Source organism: Scleropages formosus, chromosome 18 (assembly GCF_900964775.1).
Source record: "Scleropages formosus chromosome 18, fSclFor1.1, whole genome shotgun sequence".
Classification (NCBI taxonomy): Eukaryota; Metazoa; Chordata; class Actinopteri; order Osteoglossiformes; family Osteoglossidae; genus Scleropages; species Scleropages formosus.
In genome coordinates, this window is record NC_041823.1 from 19,897,306 (window position 1) to 19,922,773 (window position 25,468).

Genomic DNA, 25,468 nt, shown 5'->3' on the forward strand with positions numbered 1-25,468 from the left:
ACCTGCGAGAGACATTGATTTCGTCATGTTAAGTTTTATCACCCGTAAGAATAAAAATTCCTTGTTAAAACGGTTGGCCAGTTTGACAGTATTGTGCAGACCACGTGTTAAAAACTACGTCTGAAACGATGCCATTTGGAGAATATCCTATCGGTACAGTACATTCCTTCTCCAAAATCCAGGCATCCTTCTTAATTACTTCTAGAAATATTTTACACCGTGTGTGTAATTTCCACTTACTCAGGCAAACTTTTCATAAAACCATGTTTTATTTAAAGATCGGACTGAGCGAAATAAACTTTTTTTAATAACCGAATTCTGCTGTTGTGTCCTGCTTATATTTAAATGTTTTATTGCTTTTATTGATTTGCCGATATCTTAAAATGAAAGCTTTACAAAACCTACTTAATCACACCCCTCAAACTCAGGGACGCATTCTTGTAAATCTTTCTAAGGCGACAAATTTATGAGATGATTTATGAGATGAAGACCAGGAGAAGCCGGTGCATTGTTTGATTGGCGGTGCAGTGCAGTGCAGTGCAGTGCAGTGAGTGCAGTGCGTGCGTGCGTGCGTGCGCGTGTGTGTGTGTGTGTGTGTGTGTGTGTGTGTGTGTGTGTATGGGGGGTCCAGATGCACCCGCTTCCCCCATTGGAGCTGGGATTACTAATAATGGACGGATTAATTTAATTATTTACTGGAAACATGTATATGTTCTCATTTCCGTAAATTTCCTCAAGCGATTTAAAAAAAAAAAAAAAAAATCCCTGAAGAACATGGGAAACCCCTAAATAACCAAACTGGGTTTAGATCATGTAGGATAAAAATTTCTGTGTAAAACTTAACTTCAAGCGGCGTTACACTGAAAAAAAAAAATACTCGCTCCCCCCACTCAGCCCCAGATGAGGGCTGATTCGTGTGTAATGTTATTTATTTTTTTGCCTATTTAGTATTTCAGCTTTCACTTACAGTTACAGTATAAAACCCCCCCCCCCCAATTTGGGCCCGCTCTCCTGTTCTCCACGCGCGGGTTTCACTGACACCTGTCGAACGGTGACGTAAACGCACGTTATGTTCGCTCGATTACATACAGAAATTTCAGAAAGTAGAGTCGCGAAGAAAATCTGTATTTCGACAGCTCGTAAATCGGCGGGGGGGCGAAGTGTTTAGACTGAAACCGAAACTGCTTGCTTTGAGGTGGATACTGTTTGTACAGCTAGTTTCGAGTTAACGTTTCTTAGATTGTTCTTTATTTTCATTCAGCTATGAGGATCGTGCACTGCATCTACTGCAGCAAACCCAATGGGACGTTAAGTTCGGTCGGGAGTTCCGAACTTTCCCCGCCGTAGTGTATTCCAGAAAGTCCGGGTGGTGACGTAAGAATGACGTCGTCACCACGCCCTACCCAATCAGAGGGCGAGGGCTGCACACAAGCCCAACGCCTCACGGTGTTAGGGCACTTCGCGCTTTGCGTGTCTGGTGTGCGCGCCTACCTGTGCGCTTCTGGCGTCGCCTCTGTCACCAGCGCGTCCCGAGCAGGGGAATAACGAAGACAAAAGACATTTTCGAAAGAAGGACAGTGACCGGCCGCACGAGAAGCGCTTTTAAATTCTTCCCTTATTGTACAGTCCCTGGTGTTACCTTAGTTTTTGGTGGGATTTTTTCATTCTTTTCCCCACCATCCTTCACACCCGCCCGGCGGAGGGACGTCGTCGTCGACAACATGGGGCGAAACTGCGCTCGAAATGCAGCCACTTCTCAGACGCTCTTTCAAGTGCTCCTGCTCTTTTCCGCCCTTCTCGGTAAGGACTGATCCGTGGGGCCGAAACACGAATACACTCACATTGTATTCACTGAGTCACTTTGTCGAAGGGTTACCTTCTCTCGGGAGGGGGGTTAACACACTTTAATGGCGTTCGAGGCGGCGACCTGTGTGCTGTAAACCTGTTCCTCCGTACTTTTGTCCCGATAATCCCCCGTCGTGGCCGCCGCCGCGCCATGTTTAGTCAAGGTGTGGTCTCTCCGGGGTTTTTCCTCCGGTCGCAGCAGGTGTCACTGTGCTTTTGAACCAGAGCTGCTCGCGCGCCGTTCCGCGGGCACCGCCGCGCGCCAGCCGCGCTCTCATTCTCTCGCGCGCGCGCACGCACGCGCTCCTCTCTATACCTGCCCTTGTCTTTCGTAACCGAGCAGCCCGCTGAAAGCAACAGGCAGGGTGTGTGTTTGTGTGTGTGTGTGTTCGCTCCGGCCGGGCCGTCATGACATGATGTGTTCGTGTCGCTGACGATTTTCCCCCGAAGCCCCTTATTTACCCATTTAATTAATCCAGCTGGGTTAGTAAGTTAGTGCTACAGCTGGAGGGTGGGATTCGAACCTGCGACCTTCTTACCACTGCGCTAGTGCCAGCTCTAGTCAGCCCTGCTGTTTAGATGCTCCTAGTAAAGGGTTATTTATTGTGTGAAGGGCGACCAAAAATACACACACGGAAGGCACAGAAAGGGCTCCGAGCAGACACACACACACCCTGCAGCTCAGTGGTGTTGGATCAGAACGCCACACACTCCTCGTAGGATCCAGGAACAAGCCCTTGGCCCTAGGGCCCTCTACTTACCCTTCTTTAGTCCTCTTCTTGCCACTGGCGTGACACACCGGACGAGGTTGTGGACGTCCAGGTGTCCTCAGCTGCTGGTATTTGCGAGACACACACACACACACAGAGAGAGCAGTAACTGAAGGCTGTTACTGAGATAACCAGCTACCACATCCCTGCCCTGTATGGTATTACAACAGGTGGCATCCTGTTTCTGGCTCTGGGTTCGAATCCCGTTCCTGCTGTAGTACCTTGATCAAGTTACATGCCTTGAGTTGATACAGTGAGAATACGTTTCTGTGTAATTGAGTAAATCAGTGTAAAAGTAGACTACCCATCACTCCGAGTCACCTTGGGTAAAGGTTTCAGGTAGATAAAGGTTGGCAGTTATCGTTATTAATGACACAATGGTGACGGTGTCGAGGTGGGTCCAGAGCCGCTCTCCGCGTAGTGATTTATTCATGACGGCCCATTTCGCAGCACTGCGGGGCAGCGGCGAAAAAAAAACAGCTCCTGGTTTATTCATGAAGCCGGCGGAAGCAGGAAATGGCGACGACTAAATACCTTTTAAAGTTTTAACAACAAGATAAACGAGGACAAATAACACGGTGCTTCGCCGCAGCGGTTGGTGTAAATATCAAGGCTCCTCCTGGCCTGGACCACTGGGTTGGCAGTGCTCTTCGCCACACCCGGAAACTCTGGTCGCATTCCTTTCACATGATGTCACTTTTTTTTTTTTTTTTTTTTAAAGTGCACCTCGGTTATTATCCGCTATAACAAATCCAGCTATGAATATATCTTAAGGCAGCAGTACCGCTCAAGGCTCGGTGTTACGCTGGTTTGAGGGGAGTGGGAGCCCGGAGCGGGGTCCGCGGGTCCCGGCGGCCTGCTGTTTCGTGCTCAAAAATTCAGAACGTACGACTTAATGGCACTGACGTTTGTGGTAATTTATCTGGTAAGATGAATGCGGTGAACGAGAACAGTAAAGAACTGTCTGCATTTTTCTTGTACCTTTTATTTAGTAGTGGTTACAGTTGCTGCCTTTGGATCCAAAGGTCGCAGGGTCGGTCCCCACCTCTGGCTGTAGTACCTTGCTGAAGGGTACAGTACAAAGTACCCAGCTGTATAAATGGGTAAATAACTGTAAATAGCTTAAGTTGCAAGTCACTTTGGAGAAAAGCATCCACTAAATGTAATTAGTGTAGCGGAAAAATTTGTCCAAAGCGGGCTACAAGGTTGCGATTTGTACTCTAAGCCATTTGCATTTATTTACCCTTTTATACAGCCACGTAATTTTTGCCGTATGGATTCCGCTCTGTGCCTCGATGAAGGTGCTGCTGCAGCAGGAAGATGATTCGAACCCGGGTCCCTCAGCTGGAAGGTGACTGCTCTCAGCACTGCGCCACCCGCCCTCTTCTTTTATTCGGCGTCTTCGTGACCCTATACCTGTAGAGAGCGAACGCATTAACGTACGCGTGACGTGTCCTTGGTCTTCGCTTCTTTCCTTCTGCCTCCGAAAATGCGATGCAAGTAGTTTACCGTGTTTACAGGCTGCTCATGTAGAGGAAGAATGTGTCTGATCTCAATGTGTGTTGTCTGTCTGTGGGAGTAAGTGTGTTTCAGCATGGAACGGGTATGTCACGCAGCAGATACCCCCCCCCCGGACCTCCTGCATGCCCAGCAAATACAGGACCCTTGTTCTCAGAATCTTTTATACGCTGCCATTCTTCCCGCTCCTGTCCTGCTCTTTTGTTTGAGTGGCGTTAGTCATTGAATTCGCCAAACGGCCCCCACTTTTGCCGCCGCCCCCCCCCCGCACCTCCAGAGCTCAAGGCTACGCTGTTTACGAGTGTGTGCGCGTCTGCGAGGCAGCCTCCGTGCAAAAATCAGGACAAATAAATCGGCGGGCATTTGAAAGGTGCGCAGAGAAGGCCCCGCCTGTCCCCGGATTACCCCTCTCGAGTCCGTCCTCCTTTCTGCGGGAGAGAGACCGCGATGTAGCCATAGCCGTGTTTTCAAGCAAGAAAACGCGGCTGTTGTAAAGCTATCTTTTATTCATCCGCTAATGGATAGCTCGGTTGCGTTAGAAGTGTTTGACGCAGCAGAATAGGAAATGTCAGTGGGATTTGAATAGGTCGTCGGTGTTTGCGTTTGGCGTGTGGTCGTGTGTGTGTGCGCGTGTGCGTGCACTTAAGGCAACGTTTGTGATGTTACCTTACATTTGACATGGTTTTTAAACTCCCCCCCCCCCCCCCCCCTTCTATGAACGTACATTATGTTCACCACTTCGTCCTAGACTGGAACTGGTGGCCTGTTGACTCTGCTGTATTTACCCTGTTTTGGGTTTTATTCATTAGCAGGGAGGATGCTGTAGTACTGGAGCTGGGGTAAAGCCAAGATCAAGGAATGCGATAGACCTCAAACGGCAGGGGAATTTGACTGTGGGTAACAGCACATTCTTTCGCGAGGGCATTTCCGAGAGACTAGCATCAGATCCGCTGTTTACGGGAAAAGCGTTATTGCTCCGGGTTTATTGCCCTGCAATGGAGCTTTGGCGTTTTTGGTATGAAGATGTACGTTCCTCGAGAGAAACTCGGGACGCTCCTCTCCCCTTGACGCGTAGACTGGTGGATGACGGGTAGACGGGCAGTCAAACGTACAAACCGCTCTTTGTGTGTGTTACGAGACCTGTGAAGCGGTGGCTCCTCTGGAGCTGCTTGGACTCTGATCTTCTGGTTATGTACTTTGAACAGGGTCGAGCTTTTTTTTTTTTTTTTTTTTTTTTTAAAAAAAAAAAAAAAATCCATGGAATGATTCTCATGACCCCACATGCCATGTTTTTAGCTAATGTCCCTTAACAGACGGTAGCTGGTAGCGTAGTGGATAGAGGTGCTGTGTTCGGACCCAGCGGTCACAGGTTCAAATCCCAAATCTGGCTGTAGTGCCCTTGAGCAAGGGACTTACCTTAAAACTGCTCTAGTAAAGTTACCCAGCTGTATAAATGGGTAAATAATTATAAGTAGCTTAACACTGTAAGTCACTTTGGAGAAAAGCGTCAGATAAATGAATGTGTGAACTTGAGGTCCCATTTGTGTGTTCTGATCTAAGGCCACGTTCTTTGGAGGAAGCATCCGTGAATTGGAGACGCGCTCTAGGCTCATCGAACTCCCCCCCCCCCATCCGGTGTTCCACCACTTGAAGAACCTTGGGAGCAAAACACAAGCTCATCATGCCCTGCAGCCACGCCGCGTGCCCGAGGCGCCTGGGTTGGAGGCCTGTTTTTTTTCTTGATGTGGGAGTGCGGCAGCCAGCTTCTTGGAGGGTGCGTCACACGCCCCCCCCCGAGTTTCGTACCATCGGCGTTACTTGACTTTCGGTTTCACGGCTGTGCTCAGCTGAACCTCCGTGAGTCCGAGTGCAGTTAGTCCCCAAGGGAACGGAGTTCCTCTCCGTGTCGCTGCTGCGCCTTTCGCTCTGCCTGTTCCATACTTGCTGGGATCTGCTGACCTCGCACGTCGTTCATCAGCTGACGTTCGTTAGTTCAGCGAAAAATACGAATTTAGCGAGAAGTGCTCTTTCCCGTGTGTGTTGATTCAGACCCGCCCCCCAAGCGGGGGCCCTTCCTTTCCACCGTTTGTGTCTGCATCACACATCTCGGCTCCTCTCTGGGTTTTTTTTTTCCCCCCTCCCCCCTTCTCTCTCTCTCTCATGTCCTAGTCCTCAGTTTTGGTTGGTTTCTGTGGCTCTGCGTCTCACGTGGGGTTTCAGGTGACCTCTTGCATTCCTTAACCATATAAGGGCAGCGCATGAGTGTGCGTTTCGGTGGGGTGGGTAGCAAGCTCGACCGGAGGAATCTACCTCAGTTCTCACCTGTATTGTCCGCAGGCAGCGACCCCGCTTTAGTGTCCCTTCCTGCTTACGTGTCCATCCCTGGCTGACCTCTAGTTATCGGCGGCCCCGTTTGTAGCCGCGCTCTTCCAGCGCGCAGCGTGGCTTGCGTTGGCTCATCGATGGCGTATCGATCGTTAACTGCACAATATCCCGGCGTGTAACGGCTCGTTACTGCGAAGTCTGGGCCGAGCCGTCGCCTGCGTGACTCTGTCGTAGAGAGCGCGCCACCCTCACTTTGAAAGAGAGTGCAGCGGCAGGTACGCGTCGCTTTTACGCAGCCTCTCGCTCGCGTGTTCTTATAGGCGATTTTCTCAGCAAACGTGTCCCATTTCTTCGCGGCTTCGGCCGCAGCATCCTCCTTCCGGCAGCGCACCGCGCTTGGCTGCCAGACTGAAGGTTAAACTGCCGCGTTTTCAGTGCCGTACATCTTCCTGCGCATCCCCTCCCGCCCGTCTCTGCGCCTCCCTTTGTGATTCTGTCCACATCCTTTCACGCTGCCTGCCCGCTGCTGCTCCCCCCCACCCCCGTTCTGTCTCCGCCGCATGGTGTGCATTAATCCCCCCCCCCCCCCGTGTCTTTCCTGGTTATGTAGCCACTTCATAGCCACTGTAATTTGACTCCTCATCCCTCTCCCTTCGTACTCCTACGCAGCGGTCCTTGCACCTCTGGCCCTACCTTGGTGTGTGTCTCTTCCTTTGTTCTCCCCACAGTGAAGGTTAAGCCTCAGCAGCAGCACAACAGTGTGCGCAACCCACCCCGTGAGCCCAGCCCCCGTTGCCTCCGTCGCCGTGGCGTCACGGCCCCGCCGCGTGCTCTGTCGCCAGCCGCTCGAGACCCGCTGTGGGGGTGAGGCCGGCGACAGGATTGAAATGCTGACTAACTGGGGAGAGGAGAAACAGATGCACCGTTTATCAGGGCTGTCCTGTCCTGCTGAGGCGAGATGTCCTGCGCGCTCAAGCCGCGAGGCTCAGCTGCTGGTTCGAGGCTGTCGAACACGGCCGCTAGGGGCACAGGGCTCTCTTTGTGCAACCTGAGCTGCGGGAGGGTCCCTACCTGCCGGGGCTGTTTTCGGTTACAGAGATGCCTTTTCTTCGCTCGCTCGCGGACGGGAGCGAGAGGCGTTATTTCTGAGCGGGAACTGTATCGCCGGTGCGTTCCCAACCGGCTGCCTGATGAATGGACAGAGCTGGCCATTGAAAGCCACCGTGGCGTGAACGAGGCCCGCATTGTTTCCTGGCCTACTGCGTGTCAGCCGGTGAATTGTGTGGCCGCGGAGCTCTGCGCACGTTTTCCGGTTAGCGCGCTCGCGGACGCGACCGGCACTGCTGCCGTCCCGTGCTCTGCCTTTGGCTGCTTGGAGGAACTCCGTTGCCCTGAAAGAAATGTCGCTTCCGTCCTGCGTTAGCTGGTGGCAGCGGACCAGCCGGGCCCGCTGGGCTCTTCCTCTCCTCTCCTCTCCTGCAGACGGGGCCGGGAGACGCCAGCCATGATTAGAGCTGTAACACTCTGCTGTTGAACACACATTTAAATAGACCCTGCCTGGGGAGCGGAGCAGAGCGGAGCAGGGTGGGAGGGGTGCGAGGGGTGTCAGGGAAGACGGCGCAGCTCCCTAAATCCACACGAGCTTTTTCACACACACATCCCCCCCACCCCACCTCACCTCACCTCCCCAAACCTGCTTCCACTGACACTGAAATGCTTTATCCGGCTTAGATTATTGATGTTCTTCCCTGGATGTGCACCTTCCCTCTCTGTGCTTGCACCTGGAGCCCTGCCGTGCACCTCGCCCCGCTTTCTTCCTGCTCCCCTCACAGCTCTTGGGCTGTTTCCTCTCCTCCTGCACTACTCTTCCTCCCCTGTGCGTCTCAGGTTGGAGTGTCCTACTTCCTCATGTTTATTTATTCACGTGCACAGGGAGGCTGGGAGTGGCGGGGGCGGCGGTGGTGGTGGTGGGGGGCGGCTCTTGCTTTTCCATCGGCGTGCGTCGACAGCACGTCCTTTTGACACCACCTTCATTACCTCCGACAGGAAGCCAGGCAGAAATGCTTTGGAAAGGGTCTCGCAGCACATATATGCTTCAAGGTCCCAGTGTGTCAGCATGTGATGTAATTGTGGGTTTATAAAATGAAACCCAATTGCACATCTAAAAAAAGAGCTAATTGATGTCTGAGAGGAGCGCAGGAGCTCAGCGGCGCGCCCTCAAATCCCCCGTGTCCGGCCCCTCGGCAGCGGCCCTGCGGCGGTAACGGGGCGGTGATATACGAGGCGTGACACCCGCAGACCGAACGTGGCTCGTTACTTAATGACCTTAATGTGGGGTTGTGCGACGGCGGTTGACCCCGGCGGTGACCGTCGGACATACTCTCCTTCATCACGGCGGGTGACGGCTGGTGGTCCGGCAGGGCCGAGGGACACCCGCGCGTGCTCCGCGCACCGGTGGTGACGGTGCCACGACGTTTCCGAGCTTGTGTTCCTGCCAGGGGGCGCGAAGAGACTCAGGTGCGGTAAAGTAGGGGCAGGTGGTGGGGAGATGAAAGGCAGACAAAAGTGTAGGATTATTAGTACTGGGGTTCATTAAGCAAAAATGAGAAGGGGCTTGTAGGCCGGCAGATGCGGGGGTGGCTGGAGCAACGCGAGTGACGGTGAGCACGGTGGCTGTGCCGCACTTGTCCCCGAGCCCTGGCGATGAGGCTGCGCGTGAATGGGTGGGAATGACTGAGTAATAATTAACAGGTGTGACCGGTTTCGGTTTAAAGTGCTTCGGTAGGGGCTGCGGCGGAGACGGGAGGCGGCGCGTCGCCCATTGTATTCGTTGCACGCTGAGTGTCTTTGGTAGCTCGTGCTAGGGTACGAGCTGCAGTATGAGCCCGCGATGCCTCAATTGTTCTCAAAGGAGGAACGCTCAGATAAGAGCAACAGAAATGCGCCTGGGAGAGGGTTCATAGCAACAGAGGCGCTTTGCATCTTACGTAACCGCGCAGAAAGTGCTGCGAGTGTTCGGGTCATGCCGAGCGCTGCCAGGAGAGACGGTAAAACGGGCAGTGCGGTTTGTTTTCCGGTTTACATCGATTTGTGAAATTGTGGGTACGGTGGCCTCTGGGCCACTCGGTGCCCACTGTGCTGTGAAATGTTTTCCAGTCCCAAACACCCCCCCGCCATAGGAGTGTTTACACACGTTCCCTGAGTGGGGCCCTGGCTCCCTCTGTATGCTGATGACCTCTCTATGTCCTGTGTGTTTTGGCATTGCGTGATTGTGGAGCACAAAGGGAGGCAGCTGGACCTTGGGGGGGTTATTGCAGGGGGTTATTGAGGGAGCGGCAGCCCCCCCGAGACTCGCGGGTGGGGAATGTAGCACAGGGGTCAGAGTGAGGTGGGGCTGGGTACAGCGAGCTCACTCAGAGTTGCGTTTTCTCTCGGTGCGTGACAAACAGGTTGCCACCGTAGATGTTATCCCCCTCCCATCCCCCACCCGTTCCCTGCGGATTCCGGCCCGTCTGCGCAGCGATGAGCTGTCTCTGCCCAGATGTGAACCCTAGCAGCTGTTGCTTGACTCCACAGCCGCTTTGTTTCGCTCTAATTCTGCTGATTATGTCTTCAGGACACAAGTGCGCGCTGCAGGCAGGGAGACGGGCTTTCCTACCCAATGCCACGCGTGTTCTCATCCTGCCTCGTGTCTGAGGCTTGGATCGCTTGCCGTCCGAAGCACGGCTTTGACAAAGTGTGCTGGGGAGAGGGCGAGACGGCTTGCACCGTGTGTGACTTATCCGCATGACGTCCACAGCGGGTGGCTTTACATGCCGACAGTGTCCGGTTCAAAGGCAAAATGGAAGCGACTGCTCCGCTCCAGGACTGCGGCCGTGGCAGCGATGAGAGCCGGCGGCTGGAAACTGGAAGGGTGGCGTTTTAATGAGGGGCCCTGCTGTTGTGTTCTTGGGCAAGGTACCTAACGTGAAGAGCACCAATCAAATATCTGTCCGTGCGCCCGGTCGTAATTAGGCTGGCCACCCCTCCATCGCGACGGATTGCGCCGTGATCCTGGAAATCCTGGATCACCCAGGCAGATACGCGCGTAATAAACTGAGCCGTCCGCCCGTCCGCCTGCCTTCCTGAGCCAGAGATTTCGAGAGCTGGCTTTTTTAATCGCCGCCGATCCTTTAATGGGAAGTACAGCAAGCCATCTAATTTGAGGACTTACAGATAAAGCCAGTGTGTGTGAGCATGCCTTGCTGAGGTAGGGAGGCGGCAGGCAGAACCTGGCGAGCGTCTCCGGACCCAGGCGGGCAGCGGTCCTCCTAGATGTCTTGTCGCAGGAGGTCTGAACAATGTTAACGTCACCCCAAACGCTGATGGGATTCTTCGCCTTCCCCACGAGGTGTGTTCAGCTGTAATTAGTCCAAGCAGTTAGGTTCAGAACCGGCCTTTGCAAGTCTCTGTTCATTACCCTAACAAGTCATGCCTTCAGGCACCAAGGGCTCTAAAAAGATAAAACATCTTTAGCTGTAAAGACCTATACGTTAAAAAGCCTTTACGCTTGCGGGGCATCAAAGGTCGCTCGAGTAAAGCCGAAAGGAACCTGTGTGTTGTCCCGCGTTCAGATGATTCAGCAAAGACCGTGTGGTCTTTAAGGGTCTTCAGCATAGTGTGTGTGTGCACGTGTACAGGTGTGTCGATGACTTTGTGCTTCACGTGTCCGTACTTCCTCTCAGGCTCAGTTGTAGAAGACTGGCTCTTTGTCCCTGTCACTGACTTCAGTGGTTCTGGTGAAGGAGGGACTAGGAATCATGTAACACAGTAAAGGCTTACGGGTTTCGTACAGGAAGCCAGTGGAAGGAGGAGAGGAGGGGAGGTGCACTGGAACACTTTGGTAGGTGAAACACAATCTGTTCTGTGGTATTCTATGTCAGCTGGAGAGGTTTGATGGTAGAGCTCAGAAGACCAGACAGGAGAGTTGCAGTAGTCCAGGTGGGATACCACCATGGCCTGGACCAGGAGTTGCATAAAGTTTATGAAATGGAGGCAGATCCTGCAGGTGTTAAACAAGATGTACCTGAAGGACCAGGTTGTGGCTTTGATAGGACAGACTTGTCAATCATTACTCCTAGGCTCTTAACCAATGAGGTAGACAAAACGGCGAGCAGCTCAGCTTGATAGAGTTTTTGATAGGAGGATGGACCAGCTAGGAGGAGATGGAGCTCTGTTTCAAAGAGATTGGGTTGCAAGTGGCGATCTGCATCGGTGCAGAAATGTTTGAGAGTCAGGCAGCAATAGATGAGGAAACATCTGTAGCTCCAGGGTGGAAAAGAGGAAGAGCCGAGCGCTGTTGGACTAATAGCGGGAGGAGATGACGGAGGCGAGGGAAAAGGTGCAGATGGAGAAGTGGAGGGGGTCCAGCACAAGAAATAAGCAGGTGATCTCCTTCATGACATTCATTGGTATGCAGTCATTCTGCCAAGAGCAGCGCTGAAGTTCTGTCTACGGCAGCAACCTGTTGAGTCATTTCTTCGTGTGCAGTCAAAGCTTTACTTTTTTTTTTTTTACTTTGTAACTGGCTGGATCCCCACCCAAATTGAGGTGTGGTGGATATTACTGATATACGTAGTGCACTTCCTAACGGTCTCTTTCTGTTCGCAGCTGTGTGGTTCACACGCCGCTGTGGTTTGCGGCCTGAGAGGCGAGCAGACCTGCCGCGAAACTCCCTGTTCTGGAAGCGCTGCGGTGGGGGCACGTCCAGAAATTCGTGATCGGGTCCTCGTGCGTCTTGCTCATGCTCTGGCAGGTGACGGCGTGACAGTGGCTGTATGGTGAAGGAGCGAGCAGGAGACGAGCCAGCTGCAGGCGCTCTCTGCTCCCTGGCAGCTCCTTCAATGGCCGCCCTGTCTCTCGGTTCCCCTTACTGGGCGACTCGGCGCTCCTCGGCTCGGCACGCGGGATAAGTGGACCTATTATCACGGGGCACTTCACAAGGTGTCTACCGTCAAAGGCTGTTTGTTCACTCGTGGCTGGTGAGTCCCCTCTCCCGAAGTCTCGGTGCTGCCGAACGCGTGCAGGTGCGCGGGGGCCTGACAGAGCACCACTTGTAGGCGAGAGGCAGAACTGGCATCCCTTAAGGTCGAGAGTTAAATTTAGAGGTGGAAGATCATAGAAGACTGTGTGTTTGATGAGGGAGAGGAAGCGGAAGACTGAGTGCATTCTTCAGGCCCGCGATGAAGACTTTGCTGCTTTTTGCCCCGTCACGATCTTCTCTGCGATGCATGCATACGTTTGCCGCTCGACAAAAATAGCCTCCGCTCGCAGCCCTAATGTTGAGCTGAAATACCAGAAGACAATTAATAAGTAGGCTATCGTGAGGCTGAAGCGGAACGGGACGTGCCTACCATTCACAGCGAGAACAATGGGAGAGGGGAAAACCATAGTTGTGTAGCGAGTGCAAAGGTAGGAAGGAGCACGAAGGAGCACAAAGGAGCACCGAGCTGCTCTTGCAGCAGGTTCCGCTCCTGCTTCGCTTCCTCGCACTCGCAGCCCTCGCTTGGGGCCTCTACTGTACTTTGCCAGATTTGTAAATGATGGGATTATCCACGGATTCCTAGAAAATGATCAATTCGCCGCTTCCCCATTCCGGCCTTCCTGATCCCCCGGACATAAAGTGAGCCTTTCTCCAAATGGCTGTTCTAGATAATGAGAAATATAAAATGTACAGTAATTGGATTTGATGGGTTGGTTTGAGGCTTCAGATGTTATTGTGTAGTTCAAAGGGATAACGCGATACGTTCTTGCGTTCCGCAACGGACGGCTCCGACGCGGGACCGGAACGTTCGCCCCGCAACTGTGCTACCGGTGGGCGTGGCCTGGCGCGAAACGGGTGCGAATCAAGCTCGTGGTGGGTGGGGTCAGAGCCACAATGGACCAATGTGGCAGAAAGGAAGGCTGTGAGGGTGCCGGAGAACGCGGCTGCGCAGCTGTCGTCGGGCTTCGGGGTCACCAGGTATGTGGCTGTGGAATGCGTCTGGCGTCGAGTACCGTTTTCGCAACTGGACGTGTTTCAACGAGGCGCGTGACCCGGATCGCTTTTACACACTACCACAAGTAAAGCTTTCTTCCCACTGCCTTAAAGTCGCTTGTAGAAGTATCTGGGATTATAAAAGGGGGTATTTAACTCGCGTGAGCTCAGCTCCAGAGTGTAGTGCGGCGCTATGGACCCAGGGGGTCCGATCCTCCTCCCCGCCTCTCCGGGGACTGGCATGGGCACAGTGGGAATCTAATTCTCTCTGCCGCCTTCTCTCTCTCTTTGTCCTGTGATATCATTCGGAGTGACTGTGCAAATAATTCCCCCTAGTCGTCCCCCACAGGCTGTGACTCGCACCCCCCCCAGCTGCCTGCTTCGGGTCAGGTGCCGGGTGGATGTTGCTCCTTATCAATAATTGAATGAGACGGAGAGCGCTCTGCCTAACGAGGGGAGTGAATTATTCAGTCGCCGGCAGTGCTGTGTGTGTGTGTGTGTGTGGAGTGGGGTGTCTTCATAACACTGGTGAAATACCAAGATTCTGTTTGCGCTTGGTGCATCGGAGGGTCGACCACTCGTTCGTCCTCCTCCGGTCCAAGGGATACTGATGTCTGCTTTAACGATGCACTCGAGCCTAATTGCACTTTGCGAGCCTGGCGTTTCGTGGGCGCGGGGTGAAAGGGGAGCTTCGCACAGATGCGATCTTTGAAGTGCGCGTCCTTCTTCCCGAAGCACGTGGCCACGACAGCTGGGCTTACGGCGCTGATGCTCGCTGGCGCCGTCGCAGGCAGCCGGTGCGGGAAATACACATTTAATATACTGCTATAATTATACTACTATCAGCAAGCCCACAACGACAGACTGAAGATCAGACCTTATTTACTATGGCGCTAAAGCCAGCAGGAACTTAAAATCCAAACACTGCATTACTTTGGAAATGAGTTTACACGGCGTCTTCTTTTCCCCCCCCCCCCCCCTTCCTTCTTGCCTTGGATCTCAGCCAGGATGGTTTGTAGGATCGTGTGTCTGACCCGATAGACGACTTTCACAGGTGGTTCCTCATTCGTCGCTTACCGGTCAGCGAAATGACTCCTTGGCCCTTCGGAGGCGAGCCGTCTTTGGCGAGCGAACCTTGTAAGTCGTCGTGCGACGTTGGTGTAGAAATGCACTGGTCGAACTGGACCTTGAGAAGTTTCGGTACCCACGGCGGGGGAGGGGGAAGGAGAAAGATGTAGATGGTTTTGTTGTTGACTTATGTGATAGTACAGCGACATCCTTGTTTAATGAAGGACGCCGTGTCTGGAGGAAAAGGTGTGGAAGCTGGATCAGGTCACCACAGAGATCCCTATCGGAGCCCCTCACAAGACCTTGTGCAAACCATGGAAATGATGTTTATGTTGTTGACCATCGGCTCGGCAGCTCGCACCAGCGTGTCGCGATTGAAAATGGCCCGTCGGCTCATTCCGCGCTCCTTTTTCTGCAGCATAATTGGAGTAATTTTTTTTTTTTTTTGCCTCTATTGTTTATAGCAAATTGTATGACAGTGTAATGGAGGCTGATGGGGATCTTCTCTCAGCTTCTCCCAGTCTTTCCATCCCGCTGGTGCACACGCACGCGTCTCTGTCCCTGTGGAGTCCTCCAGCTGTTCCTGGTGAGCCACACCTCCTGTGTGTGCGTGCGTGCGTGCACGCCGGGGCCCCTCGGTGCTGGCCGCCGCCGACGTTCGCCGCAGCCCGGCTCGTTCCCAGCTTGCCCCGCGGTCGGCTCGTCACCTGACCCGTCTCATCCAGTTTGCCTCACCTGTCCCCTCCCGAGAATTCTCGCCTCTGTGGACAACAGCTCACCTCCAGTCTACGCAGTCCAGCCTTGCAGCGAGCGGAACTTCTTGTCCGCCCTGAGCCACGTTGTAACTTCGAACGCGTGCGGTGATTCATATCTATCATATCTAGCTATGGCTTCTTTTAAAAGTTAGGGTTATGAGTACTATGGCAAGAAAACAGAGCGGCCCCGTGTTTCTCTTGAAGCTTCTTACTTATCCGTATTAAGTTGCGACGTAGCGATGAACGTCAAAAGCGCATTTTTGCGGCAGGCTTCCATAGCGACGGTAAACACTGCAGTGTGTCTGTTAAGGGTGACTGAGCTGCATGGGGAAAAGGCACCAGCTGGTGTGTAATGTGGTCCTCTGTGTACTCGGAGGGCGGAAGAGCGTCGGCCACTCGGCACACGATTGCAGATCCTTTGCGACGGCTCTTAAATATCCGATTTTTAATTTTTCAAAGGTCCCGCTGTATGATTGTATTCATCCTTCCAGAGATTCCTTTTCTTCTCTTCTCTGCTTTTCTTACTTGACAAGCTTCTCTTTGCCTGTCATGGTTTACTCAGCTCCTTCATCTTCGCCCAAGGTCAGGTGCACCGTGCCTCTCACTCGTCTTCTAAATCTCCCTCTTGTCTGTCCCTCAGCTGTCTCCCTCAGCTTTATTTATTATTACCCTTCTTCCGAAGTCCCCTCTCTCTCTCTGTTCTTTTCTCACTTGGTTTGACATTGTCATGTTTTCCTCTCTCAGACCCAGCGCTACTAATTTTTTTTTCCTGATATTTTTTTCTTTCTCCCTCCTCTTTTCCTCTAGCCTTTGTGTGTGTGTGTGTGTGTGTGTGTGTGTGTGTGTGTGCGCGTGCGTGCATAACCCCACTGTGCTCTTTCAGACGAATCACGGATCTGCCCTACGCGTGTCTCATTGAGGTTGTCGCTCGCTGGTGGTGACGTGCACGTTCCCCCTCCGACTCAAGGACAGGTTTAGTATGGTGAAGGTGTCGCCGCTCACGGCTGAGTACAGGAGACATCTATAATAATTAGAGACGGGTAGGAACGGTGATGCCTGCTTTACCGATGGCTTTTTGTACGCGTGTGTTGGCGAACACGGCCCACATGCAGGTAAATCATGTAGGACTTTACACATACGTATGTCTTGGCTCTTACCTCATTCTCTCTTCTTACCTCTTGTCCATCTGTTCATGTAGAAATCCTCCTTTATTACTCACTGCTCCCTCCTGCTCTCCTTACATTTGTTTGTGTGGCCCTGCACATGTGACCTTCTCCATCACCTTTTTTTTTTTTCCTTTTCCCTCTCTTTCTGGAACTGTCCGCAGCTTCAGTGAGAGGTTGACTGTGTCAACGCGGTACCTATGGCAATGTGTAGCTAGCCGTCGCAAGCATACTGGGACGAAATGCAAGCCTAGTCTCCTTGACACCTCCCCGTTGTGCCCCCAAAGCCCTTGTGTGTTGTTGGAGTTCAGTACACAGCTTAACAGTCCTAGTAACAGACTGTAGACCTCAGGCATGGCCCTCCAGCACTCGGAAAGCCTTGAAGTTACAGCACAACTGCCTGTGTACGATCGTAATTGGGTTGATTACCCCACACACACACACACACACACAGCTTGAACCACACAGAGGAAGAAACCACTTGAACTGGCCCTGACAGATATTTGCTGCAGTGATGAATCTCGTTGATTGTGTGGCTGATTGTCGAGCCGCGATGAGCGTTTCGAGTCGTCCGTCTCCGCCGACTGTGGCGTGGGGGTGGTGCTCGTTTTGCCCGCCAGCTTCCTCATTTCTCGGCGGTTCCTTCCGAAACTGGTCCGATGGCCCATCGTGCTTCTGAAGAGCGTTTGCCGTTTTAATCCGAATGCGCCCGCCACGTCAACGCACGTGCGCACTGGCTGCTCGCACATTCCAAAGTGGATAAATGACCCTCTTCACTAGCAGTTGGGTTTTTTCTTTCTCTGACATGTCCCCAATTCCATGGCTCATCCTGAAAATGCTAGAATCCCGCGGACTTTGGGGAGCTTGGCCTACTTAAGCAGGTACATTGCTCTACAAGGAATTTCCTCGCGGACCTCGTTTGTCGCTGCGAGCCACAAGCCTGCGTGTTCTTGGTGCCTCGGGCCCCGAGGAGGCAGCTGGGGATATGTGGGTTTGAGCAGACCTCACACGCTGAGGGGAGGGAGTCGGACGGTGCGTAAATTTAACCCGTTTTCCGCTGTTCCCTCCAGGTGCCCTAGGTCAGCGGGTGAAGGTGGACCAGGAAGTTGTGTCGTACCCAGGTCAAACTGTCAATTTGCGATGTCAGTTTGCCGGTGACAAAGGGACGGAGCTTACGCAGGTATGTCGGCACAGCTGCGCTAAATGCCGCCCGGCAGACGACCCTTAGAAAGAAGGCCTTCAGTTTTACAACACGTCTCTTGTAGGTGTCGTGGATTTGGGAACCAACGGAAGGAAAGAGAGAGAACATTGCTGTCTTCCACCCTTCGTACGGAGCCAGTTATCCTACTTCCCCCTTGAAAGGAAGGGTTTCCTTCATAAACCCTTCCCTGGACAACCCTTCCATCAGCATCGCAAATGTGAAGATGACGGATGAGGGCCGGTACATCTGTGAATACGCTACCTACCCCACTGGAAACGAGCAGGGCACCACCTCCCTCGTCATGCTTGGTCAGTGTCTGCTTGCTCAGCTGTCCGTGTTTATTTTTTTAGGCAGATTATTCATTACAAGAGCGGCATTCCTAGCAAAATCAACAGTAGTATCACACTGGTGAAATGTTAGCGCAAAGGACCTTTTTGGCTCACCCTGTCTGACCCTGGCTTGTGGGTTTTTGTCAATAACCCTGACTATTGTGCGCGTTGTCACATCCTGTCACTTTTTACCCTGTTCATCCGTTGTCCAGTCGGCAGGAAACGATTGCAACTCTCGCACTATGAACAAATTGGTTACGTGCAGCAGCTTTCAATTTGAATCACTCTCTTCTTCCTCCTCCGCTGCAGCCAAGCCCAAAAACTTTGCTTCCGCGGTCACAGTAGCAGCAGGTGACAAACCTGTTGTGGTCGCTCAGTGCAACTCGACCAACGGCAGGCCAGCAGCGCAGATCTCCTGGACGGCAGACGTCAATGGCAATGGGACCCAGGTGACGAGTCCGGGTACAGACAACACGGTGACTGTAGTCGGCCAGTACTGGCTCGCACCGACGCCTGCGGACAACGGCAAGGATATCAGTTGTATCGTGAACCACCGCACTCAAGACTACCCTGAGATCTTTAATTTTAAACTCTCCGTTGAGTGTAAGTGTTCTGCCGGATACAGTAGCATGACAGTCCTCACTGCCAGTATGTTGTACACTGTTAAACTCCCACTATTCACTGGTGTTCTTCTGTGGCTCAGATCCCCCGGTGTTGACGATTGTGGGTTACGATGACAACTGGTACATGGGGCGCTCTTACGCCAAGCTCACCTGCCGCGCCGATGGGAACCCTTCTCCCCCCTCCGTGAAGTGGAAAACGTAAGTAACCTGAGTCGGCGGGCCTTTGTGTGCAGATCAGATCAGCATTTTGTTCTCTGACGCTAAGTTGCAGCTGGCAACATGAATTTGTCTCCCTCCTCCAGGCTCTCGGGCCCGATGCCAGAAACCGTGCAGGTCAAGGACAACGTTCTAATCGTGCAGAAGGTGGATGAAAAGGTGAACGTCACCTTTGTATGCGAGGCAACGAACCACCTGGGGGTAGGAAGCCACCAGCTCATACCTGTGGTCAGAGGTAAGCCTTTCGCGAAGGCTGCATCATCACAGACCGCCGCGTTCTCCTCCAGAACACATACACACACACTCCGCTGAGCCCAAGGGAGGTTGTCAAAGGAGCCGACCCTGAAGCGCTGTCTGCGTAGTTGATTTCTGAGCAGTAATGCACATGTGGACACGCGCACACACACGGTAATTTCAGGTATGTTTTACTTGCTAAGTGGCAAGTAGGTTTCATACCTTCTTCTGGGAGGTCTTTCCAGAAGATACCGTTAGTTGGTGGTATGACGTCCTTGTGCTTGGTTTCTTCAGACGCCGTTTAGGTGTAGCCTCTCTCCTTCCTCTCAAAGAAGGTGCCCCGCTAATAAGACCCGTCTCCCATCTTCATCCTCTGCATCCTCTTTGCTTTGTGCCCCCCAAGTTTTCTGTGATGTTGAGGTTCCGTTTGTGCGTAAATTTGCCCAACATCAAGACAGTTGTAAATTGTCAGTTGACGCGTACGACGATGTCTCTGAGGCTCGCTCTTTTCACGAGTACGTTTTTGCATATCGTAGCGCTTTGAAATATCATGCACGGTACCGTTGTCAGTGTTCTTCTTGAAGTTTTCTTTTGTATGGTTGCAATCACTGGTGAGTAGCAAACTTCTCATCTCTTGTTATGAGGGGGCTGTAGATTCAGCGAGGTAACAAGTTACCGTGTCTTGTGTGTTTGAAGAAAACAAATTTCATTATTTTTCACTTTCTTCAGTTTTTTTTTTTTTTTTTTCTTTCTTCTCCTCCTCCCCAGTTTAAAAGCGCTGCGGAAAAGCAACAAATTGCTCTCTTGTTCGGTCTGTCCTCGAGTCCCTTAGCGTGACGATGCCGCTGTACTTAACACAGCAGTCATGGGAACCCTACTGCTACAATAGGGCTCGGTATAGCTTTAGCACATATATTGATCCAGTTGCGATCGGTGGTCGACTTTAATCAAAACCATCAGTTCTCCGTCCTCCCGTGCGCGGTGCACTGGGCCGAATGACCGACTGAAGAGCATGTGCTGAAAACGGCAGTCAGTCCCCTGGTGTGTGCTGCTGTCTGCGTTTTTCTTGCCTTCTCTCTCAGGGTTTGCTTGCTCCTCTGTGGCATTTCAGTTGGCCCCTTCCTCATGCAAAATGTATCCTCTGCACTTGTCTGAAAGTAATTTTTCTGCTGAGTTGGAAATTGTTAAAGTAATGGAAATACAGCATCTCCCTGGCGACTACAGTTTAAAAGCCCCCCACGCCCCCACTCACCACCTCCAAATGGCCCTGGTGTGGCTTAGGACGGGTCGCTCCGCTTCACATCTGCGCTTTGGACCATGAAGGATGTCGCAGCTCCTCCTGGTATTAAGAGTTTGTCTTGTTGAAGGGGCGGAATGGTTGTTCTAAGTAAAACTTTTAAATGGGGCCCCCCATGGGAGAAAAACCCGAAATGAACGGATGGACTCAGATGGTCCTGAAGAAATGGATGGACCCACATGGTCCCGAAGAAGTGGGCGGGCTCCGTGTGGGATCCGCATGCGATCGGCTCTCGGGTCTTGAGCATAACCCGCTCTGCCTCTGGCCTTGTGCTCTGCTGTTTTTGTTTCTGCCATGGTGCTTTGAGAGCTCCGGGCGTTCTCTGAGACCCACATCTGTGTACGGGTGTCCACCAAATGCTCGTTCTGTGCTGCTGCTCTGTCCCACACTTTGCAAAGGCCCGGGAGATCACAGCTGGCTGAGTGTGGGCGCATCCTCATGTGGCGGGGCCTTTGGCACAGCCCTGTTACCACGCGCCGTCCACCAGCGAGCCTCCTCTTCGTTGGTGCTCTTGGCGTTGAGGTTCTGTTGACGCTGAGAGATGGGACGGGTCCCCCACCGCTTCTGCTCCCTGGCGATCTTCTCAGGCTCACGCAGCGCTACTCTGCTGCTCTTCGTCTCGCTCGCCTCGTGTTCTATTTCACATCCACACGTGGTTCAGGTGTCTCACGCTGAACTACCGGATATCCTACCACGCCTTCTTCCTGAACACATGGTAAACTGTAAGTCTCGGCACCAGGAAGAATGTTGTTTTTCACAGGCTGTCGTGCACATGCTCCCGCGTGACCTGAAAGCACAGTGAAAAAACTAGCTTGACCTGCGGCAGCTGCCAGGGCTTTACCACCTTTTTGTTTTTCCTCACCATTAAAGTAGATCGTGCTTCGGATCTCTGAGTGCTTAGCGGAGCATCTCTGGCTAGGCTTGTAATGGCTGGGCAATACAAGGGATGGCGGTGAGATCTCAGAGCTACCTTTTAGCACCTCCACCTCCTCATTTCTCCGGAGGAGCGATTTGAAATGGGTGGCAGGCAGCCGGCATGCGAGGGGAGGGGGTGGTTCAGAGGAAGAAATAGGAGTCGCCTTGCCTTGCTTTCACGAGCTGTTGGAAGCTTTAACCATTGAAATCGCCATGGAAACGGCCAGAATTAGCTCAAGAGGGGGACTTAAGGGCTCTTTGCACGAGGCACAGGGAGACCTTGTCTGTGCATGTGTGCGCATGGGGGGGGGGGTGTGCGTAGAGGCGCTCCGTGGAGGTGGTGAGCGAAGTGCGTTAGAGCCTTGATTTAGACATCACGGCACATCCCCCGAGGGCTCTGCCTCGTCACCACGGGCCCCCGCAACCTGTGGGGGGCGGGACCTTGGATGGATCAAAGTGAGCGATGGGAGGCTGTGTTCCTGCTCGCCGCGTCACCAGCCTTGGTATCCTTGCGCTGTGCAGAAAGCACGGGCTGCTGGTCACGCACCGGCTGCCCAGGGCAAAATGACAGATGAAAAATTAGGAGAGCACAAGGGGACAATCTGTGCACTGTTCTGAATTTGTGCCTTCAAGAATGAGTTGTTTCTGTGGTGCCTCGCCCCTTCAGTCATCTTCCTTCGTTCCTTGGCTTCTGCCCCCACTCTGTTCCTCACCCACCCCTCCACTCCCATGTTGTCCATTGCGCCCTGGGTCAGGCCTCCCGTTCCGAAGGGCCGCGGGGCCGGGAAGCTTTTTGTCCTGCCAATGTGACGCGAAACCGGACAAATCCTGCCGTTTGGACTCGTGCCGTACAAGAAGGGTCTCTGTGGTCCTTAGAGTAGCCAGTGGTTTAACTCCGTAGGGTGTAGGTTTCACCAGCAGGCGGCACACTGAGGAATCTGACGCTTCACAGAAATCAACCAACCCCCCTGTCTCTGTCTCTCCCCTTGTGCCCCCTCCCTCGTTGCAGAAGCCCAGTCAGGCCCTTCGAATGCGGGTGTCGTGGCAGGTGCCATCATCGGCGTTCTTCTGGCCCTCCTGTTGGTAGGGGTTCTGATTGGCGTGCTGGTGAGCCGTAACCGCCGGCAACAGCAGGGCTACCGGGGCAATGCCAACCAGGGTACCTACGACATCAAGACCCGCATCTTCGGGAGCAAGAAGACCAGTAAGAATGGCACGGGGGGTAACAACAACGGGCCCATCTACACTTATCGGGAGAGTGACTCGGAGACCCTGACAGAGAAGTCCAACCACATCAACCGCAATGATGGCATCATTACCACCACTCCCACCGCACATGACATCCTGCTGAGCGGAGAGATGGATGAGGCAGAGAGGAGGAAGTTCGATGAGCTGGAGGACGGCGAGGAGGACGACCGGTACGTCCATTTCAACACCACGCCGCCGGTACTCCAGATCCGCCCCCATGACGAAGAGATGGGTGGCTACCTTGACGACGGCATGGAGTCGCAAAGAGATGGCTCGGTCATCTCGCGGACTGCTGTCTACGTCTAGAGGCCACGACGCATCGAAGAAGGGAAAGAGGAAAAGGAAGAGGACGTGGAAGAGGTCGACTAGCATTCTTCCAGAGCATTTCTGTGACTTGCAAACTCCTTCCCCCCACCCCCCCCTTTTAGAAAACGAAATATCACCTTTTATTTTTTAGTAGTTTTAAAAATGGAGGAGTCGAACGCACCCCGGAAGAGAGATGGATTAACAGATTGGACGGAGTGTGTGACATCTTGGGATGCAAATACCTGGAACACTTTGTCTCTACCAAAAAGTAGAGTCTTGCTCAAGCTGCTTGTTTCTTCCTTTTGTGTTTAATTAACTTGGTGCGACTTAAATCTTTGACACTACTGGAAATAGGACAGATGGTTGTAGAAGTTATCGTCAGGGAGACGGCCCATCATTAAACACACTGCTTTCAGAGATCACACTAAGCAAATAGAATATTTCTGGCCACTTGTTGTAAGGGGTAGGAACGGATTTTGTTCCGTGTACATTGTATGTCGTCGTAGTTTAGAGGAGACGCGGAATGCACTGTGCTGGTTTTCTCCGCCTGCGAGGTGAGAAAGTGGGAAATGCGGCAAAGGTTAAAGTGGCGAGGAGTGATGGAGAAGGGCGATCCTTGTCTGAGCTCAAAATCTGTTCCTCCCGAATGATGTAACATGGAATTTGATCTGTAATGAGGCGTGAAATCGTTCGAGTTTTCAAAGGCGAACAGATTGTCTCCGCTGATCGGTCGCGACACGACGGTGGGCTGAATCCGTTTATTGCCGTGATTTATTTTTGTCTGTCAGATTTCAGGGATACACCGAGGCACGCGGGTTTATGCGCCCATGTCAGCGTATTTATAGCGGCGCCGGATCAAGTTAGGAAACGGTTAGCCTCGCCACACGTCCTTCGCTTGTGCAGGAAATTGGTTTTGTCCTTTCTAACACAGCTTGAGACTGTCCATCTCAGACCTGTTTTACCCGGTGACGCGTGTTCATCTGAAGCCGTTTTCCGTACGGCTGCCCATTAGCTATCGCTCAGCGCAATTAGGGATACTTGTGATTATTTGGAGGTGTTTGCTAGTCATGTTCTTCCAAGCGTTCGGTGATTTGCAGTTTTTTTTATGTTTTTTATTTTTTTCTTTTTCCTTGAAGTGAATGGTTTAGAGGGTAAAATCTGCATTCGCGCAGTGGCTCGACTTTTACTCTGAGCCGTGACCCACGTAGCTCCTTTGCTGTAGACGGTGCGACGCCAGTGACCACAGGGGCTACTGGCGTTTCTCCTCCTTCCCCGACTCCACGTGGAGCATGGAGTTTGTTCGTCCGTTCGCTCGAGGCCGCGTCCGTGAGGGGCGTTTCGGCCCCGGATCGCGTCCGTGACGTGCGTCCCACGTGTGTTACGGTAGCGCGGACGGGCGCCGCTCAATCGTCAAGCGTTCTGTACTGTATATAGCACGTCCCGTGATCTTGTCACCACTGCCGCATAAGCATGTCACGGATTTGCACATTGCTGTTCAACAAAGATCATTTTTTTCTTAAACACTGTGTGAAAGACTTCTTTTAAAGAAATGCTAATGATATTCTTCAGTGACAGTTATATGTATATCTTAGCGTAAGGTATTCATATACAGTGTACTTAGCATAATTAATCTTCGGCAATTAATTTGAGAGGTTAAATATTGTGTGTAAGTAACAGATTTATAGATTAAATATTGTAGTTTTGCAGCTGCGGTGAGTGTTTTTGATCAGCTCCAGCTGTTTCCATTCGAAACGCGCCAAACCCACAAGATGAACGCTCTCGTTTTACGAAGCGGCCGATTACGAGACGTACTCGGGGTTTCGCGGTAACTCTTAGCTGCGAGAACAACTGGATCCGAGAGGTCCGTAAGCAGTCCGCTCCCACCCCTCCGCGCTCGAGTTCGAACGCTCGATCCCGTTTTTGCGCCGACGCCTTCGGTCTGCCGGACTCGCGACCGCGCTGCTGACGTTCTTGTCGCGGCCGCCCGGCCCCTCGTCGCAGTAGCTCACTTTGTGTAGTGCCTCTTCAAAAGAACACGAGATTTGCCAAACCCCTGTCCTCACCTTCCCTTCCACACCTCTGCTTCCTGCCCCCAACCCCCACCCGGCCCCATCCCCGACCCACAATCCCCTTCTACAGTTTTTGGTTTTGGTTCCCCTGAGCAAAGCCTTAATACCACGGTCGTCTTCGCAGTTACTTCCCGTGTACATAATATAAATACTGTGTATATATATATTAAACAACATGACTAATTTATGGTGTCACATGTTTGTGTGTATCTTCCAGCTGCAAGCATGAAGGATTTTTCTAATTTGTCAGTTCCTTTCCACTTTTTTTTCCTTTTTAGTGTTTTTATAATTTATATGGTTGAGTGCTATAACAGCTGCTTCTCTACAATTATTTTCCTGTTAAATATGAAATAGTGCTCCTACTGTTTTAAAAAAAAAATGAATGAAAAAAGTTGCACACTCAAGCTTCTGCTGCAATGTGTATCCTTAATCACTGTGTAACCTTTTTTTTTCTTTTTTTTTCTTCCCTCTTTTTAATTAAATGATCTCTTTCGGCAGTCAGACCTGTGGTCCCCGTTTGTCATGTCGCTTTATTGTGTTTGGTTGGAATTAAAGTGTTTTGGAATTTTAA

The 25,468-nt window shown here is 52.3% G+C and overlaps 1 protein-coding gene across 1 annotated transcript; it reads left to right on the forward strand.

Moving 5' to 3' along the window:
• Nucleotides 1–1,420: 1,420 nt before the first annotated feature.
• Nucleotides 1,421–25,468, forward strand: LOC108922111 (poliovirus receptor-like). Its single transcript, XM_018732014.2, has 7 exons — nt 1,421–1,800; nt 17,530–17,639; nt 17,725–17,968; nt 18,299–18,592; nt 18,693–18,810; nt 18,915–19,063; nt 22,284–25,468. Exons 1-7 carry the CDS (start codon nt 1,722–1,724, stop codon nt 22,826–22,828), a joined length of 1,539 nt encoding a protein of 512 aa, XP_018587530.1. The 5' UTR covers nt 1,421–1,721; the 3' UTR covers nt 22,829–25,468.

Coding starts and splice junctions, on each gene's coding strand:
- LOC108922111 (XM_018732014.2), top strand. CDS start 1,722: ATGGGGCGAAACTGCGCTCGAAATGCAGCCACTTCTCAGACGCTCTTT. Junction 1,801..17,529: donor GCTCTTTTCCGCCCTTCTCG/GTAAGGACTGAT, acceptor TGTTCCCTCCAG/GTGCCCTAGGTCAGCGGGTG. Junction 18,593..18,692: donor TTTTAAACTCTCCGTTGAGT/GTAAGTGTTCTG, acceptor TCTGTGGCTCAG/ATCCCCCGGTGTTGACGATT.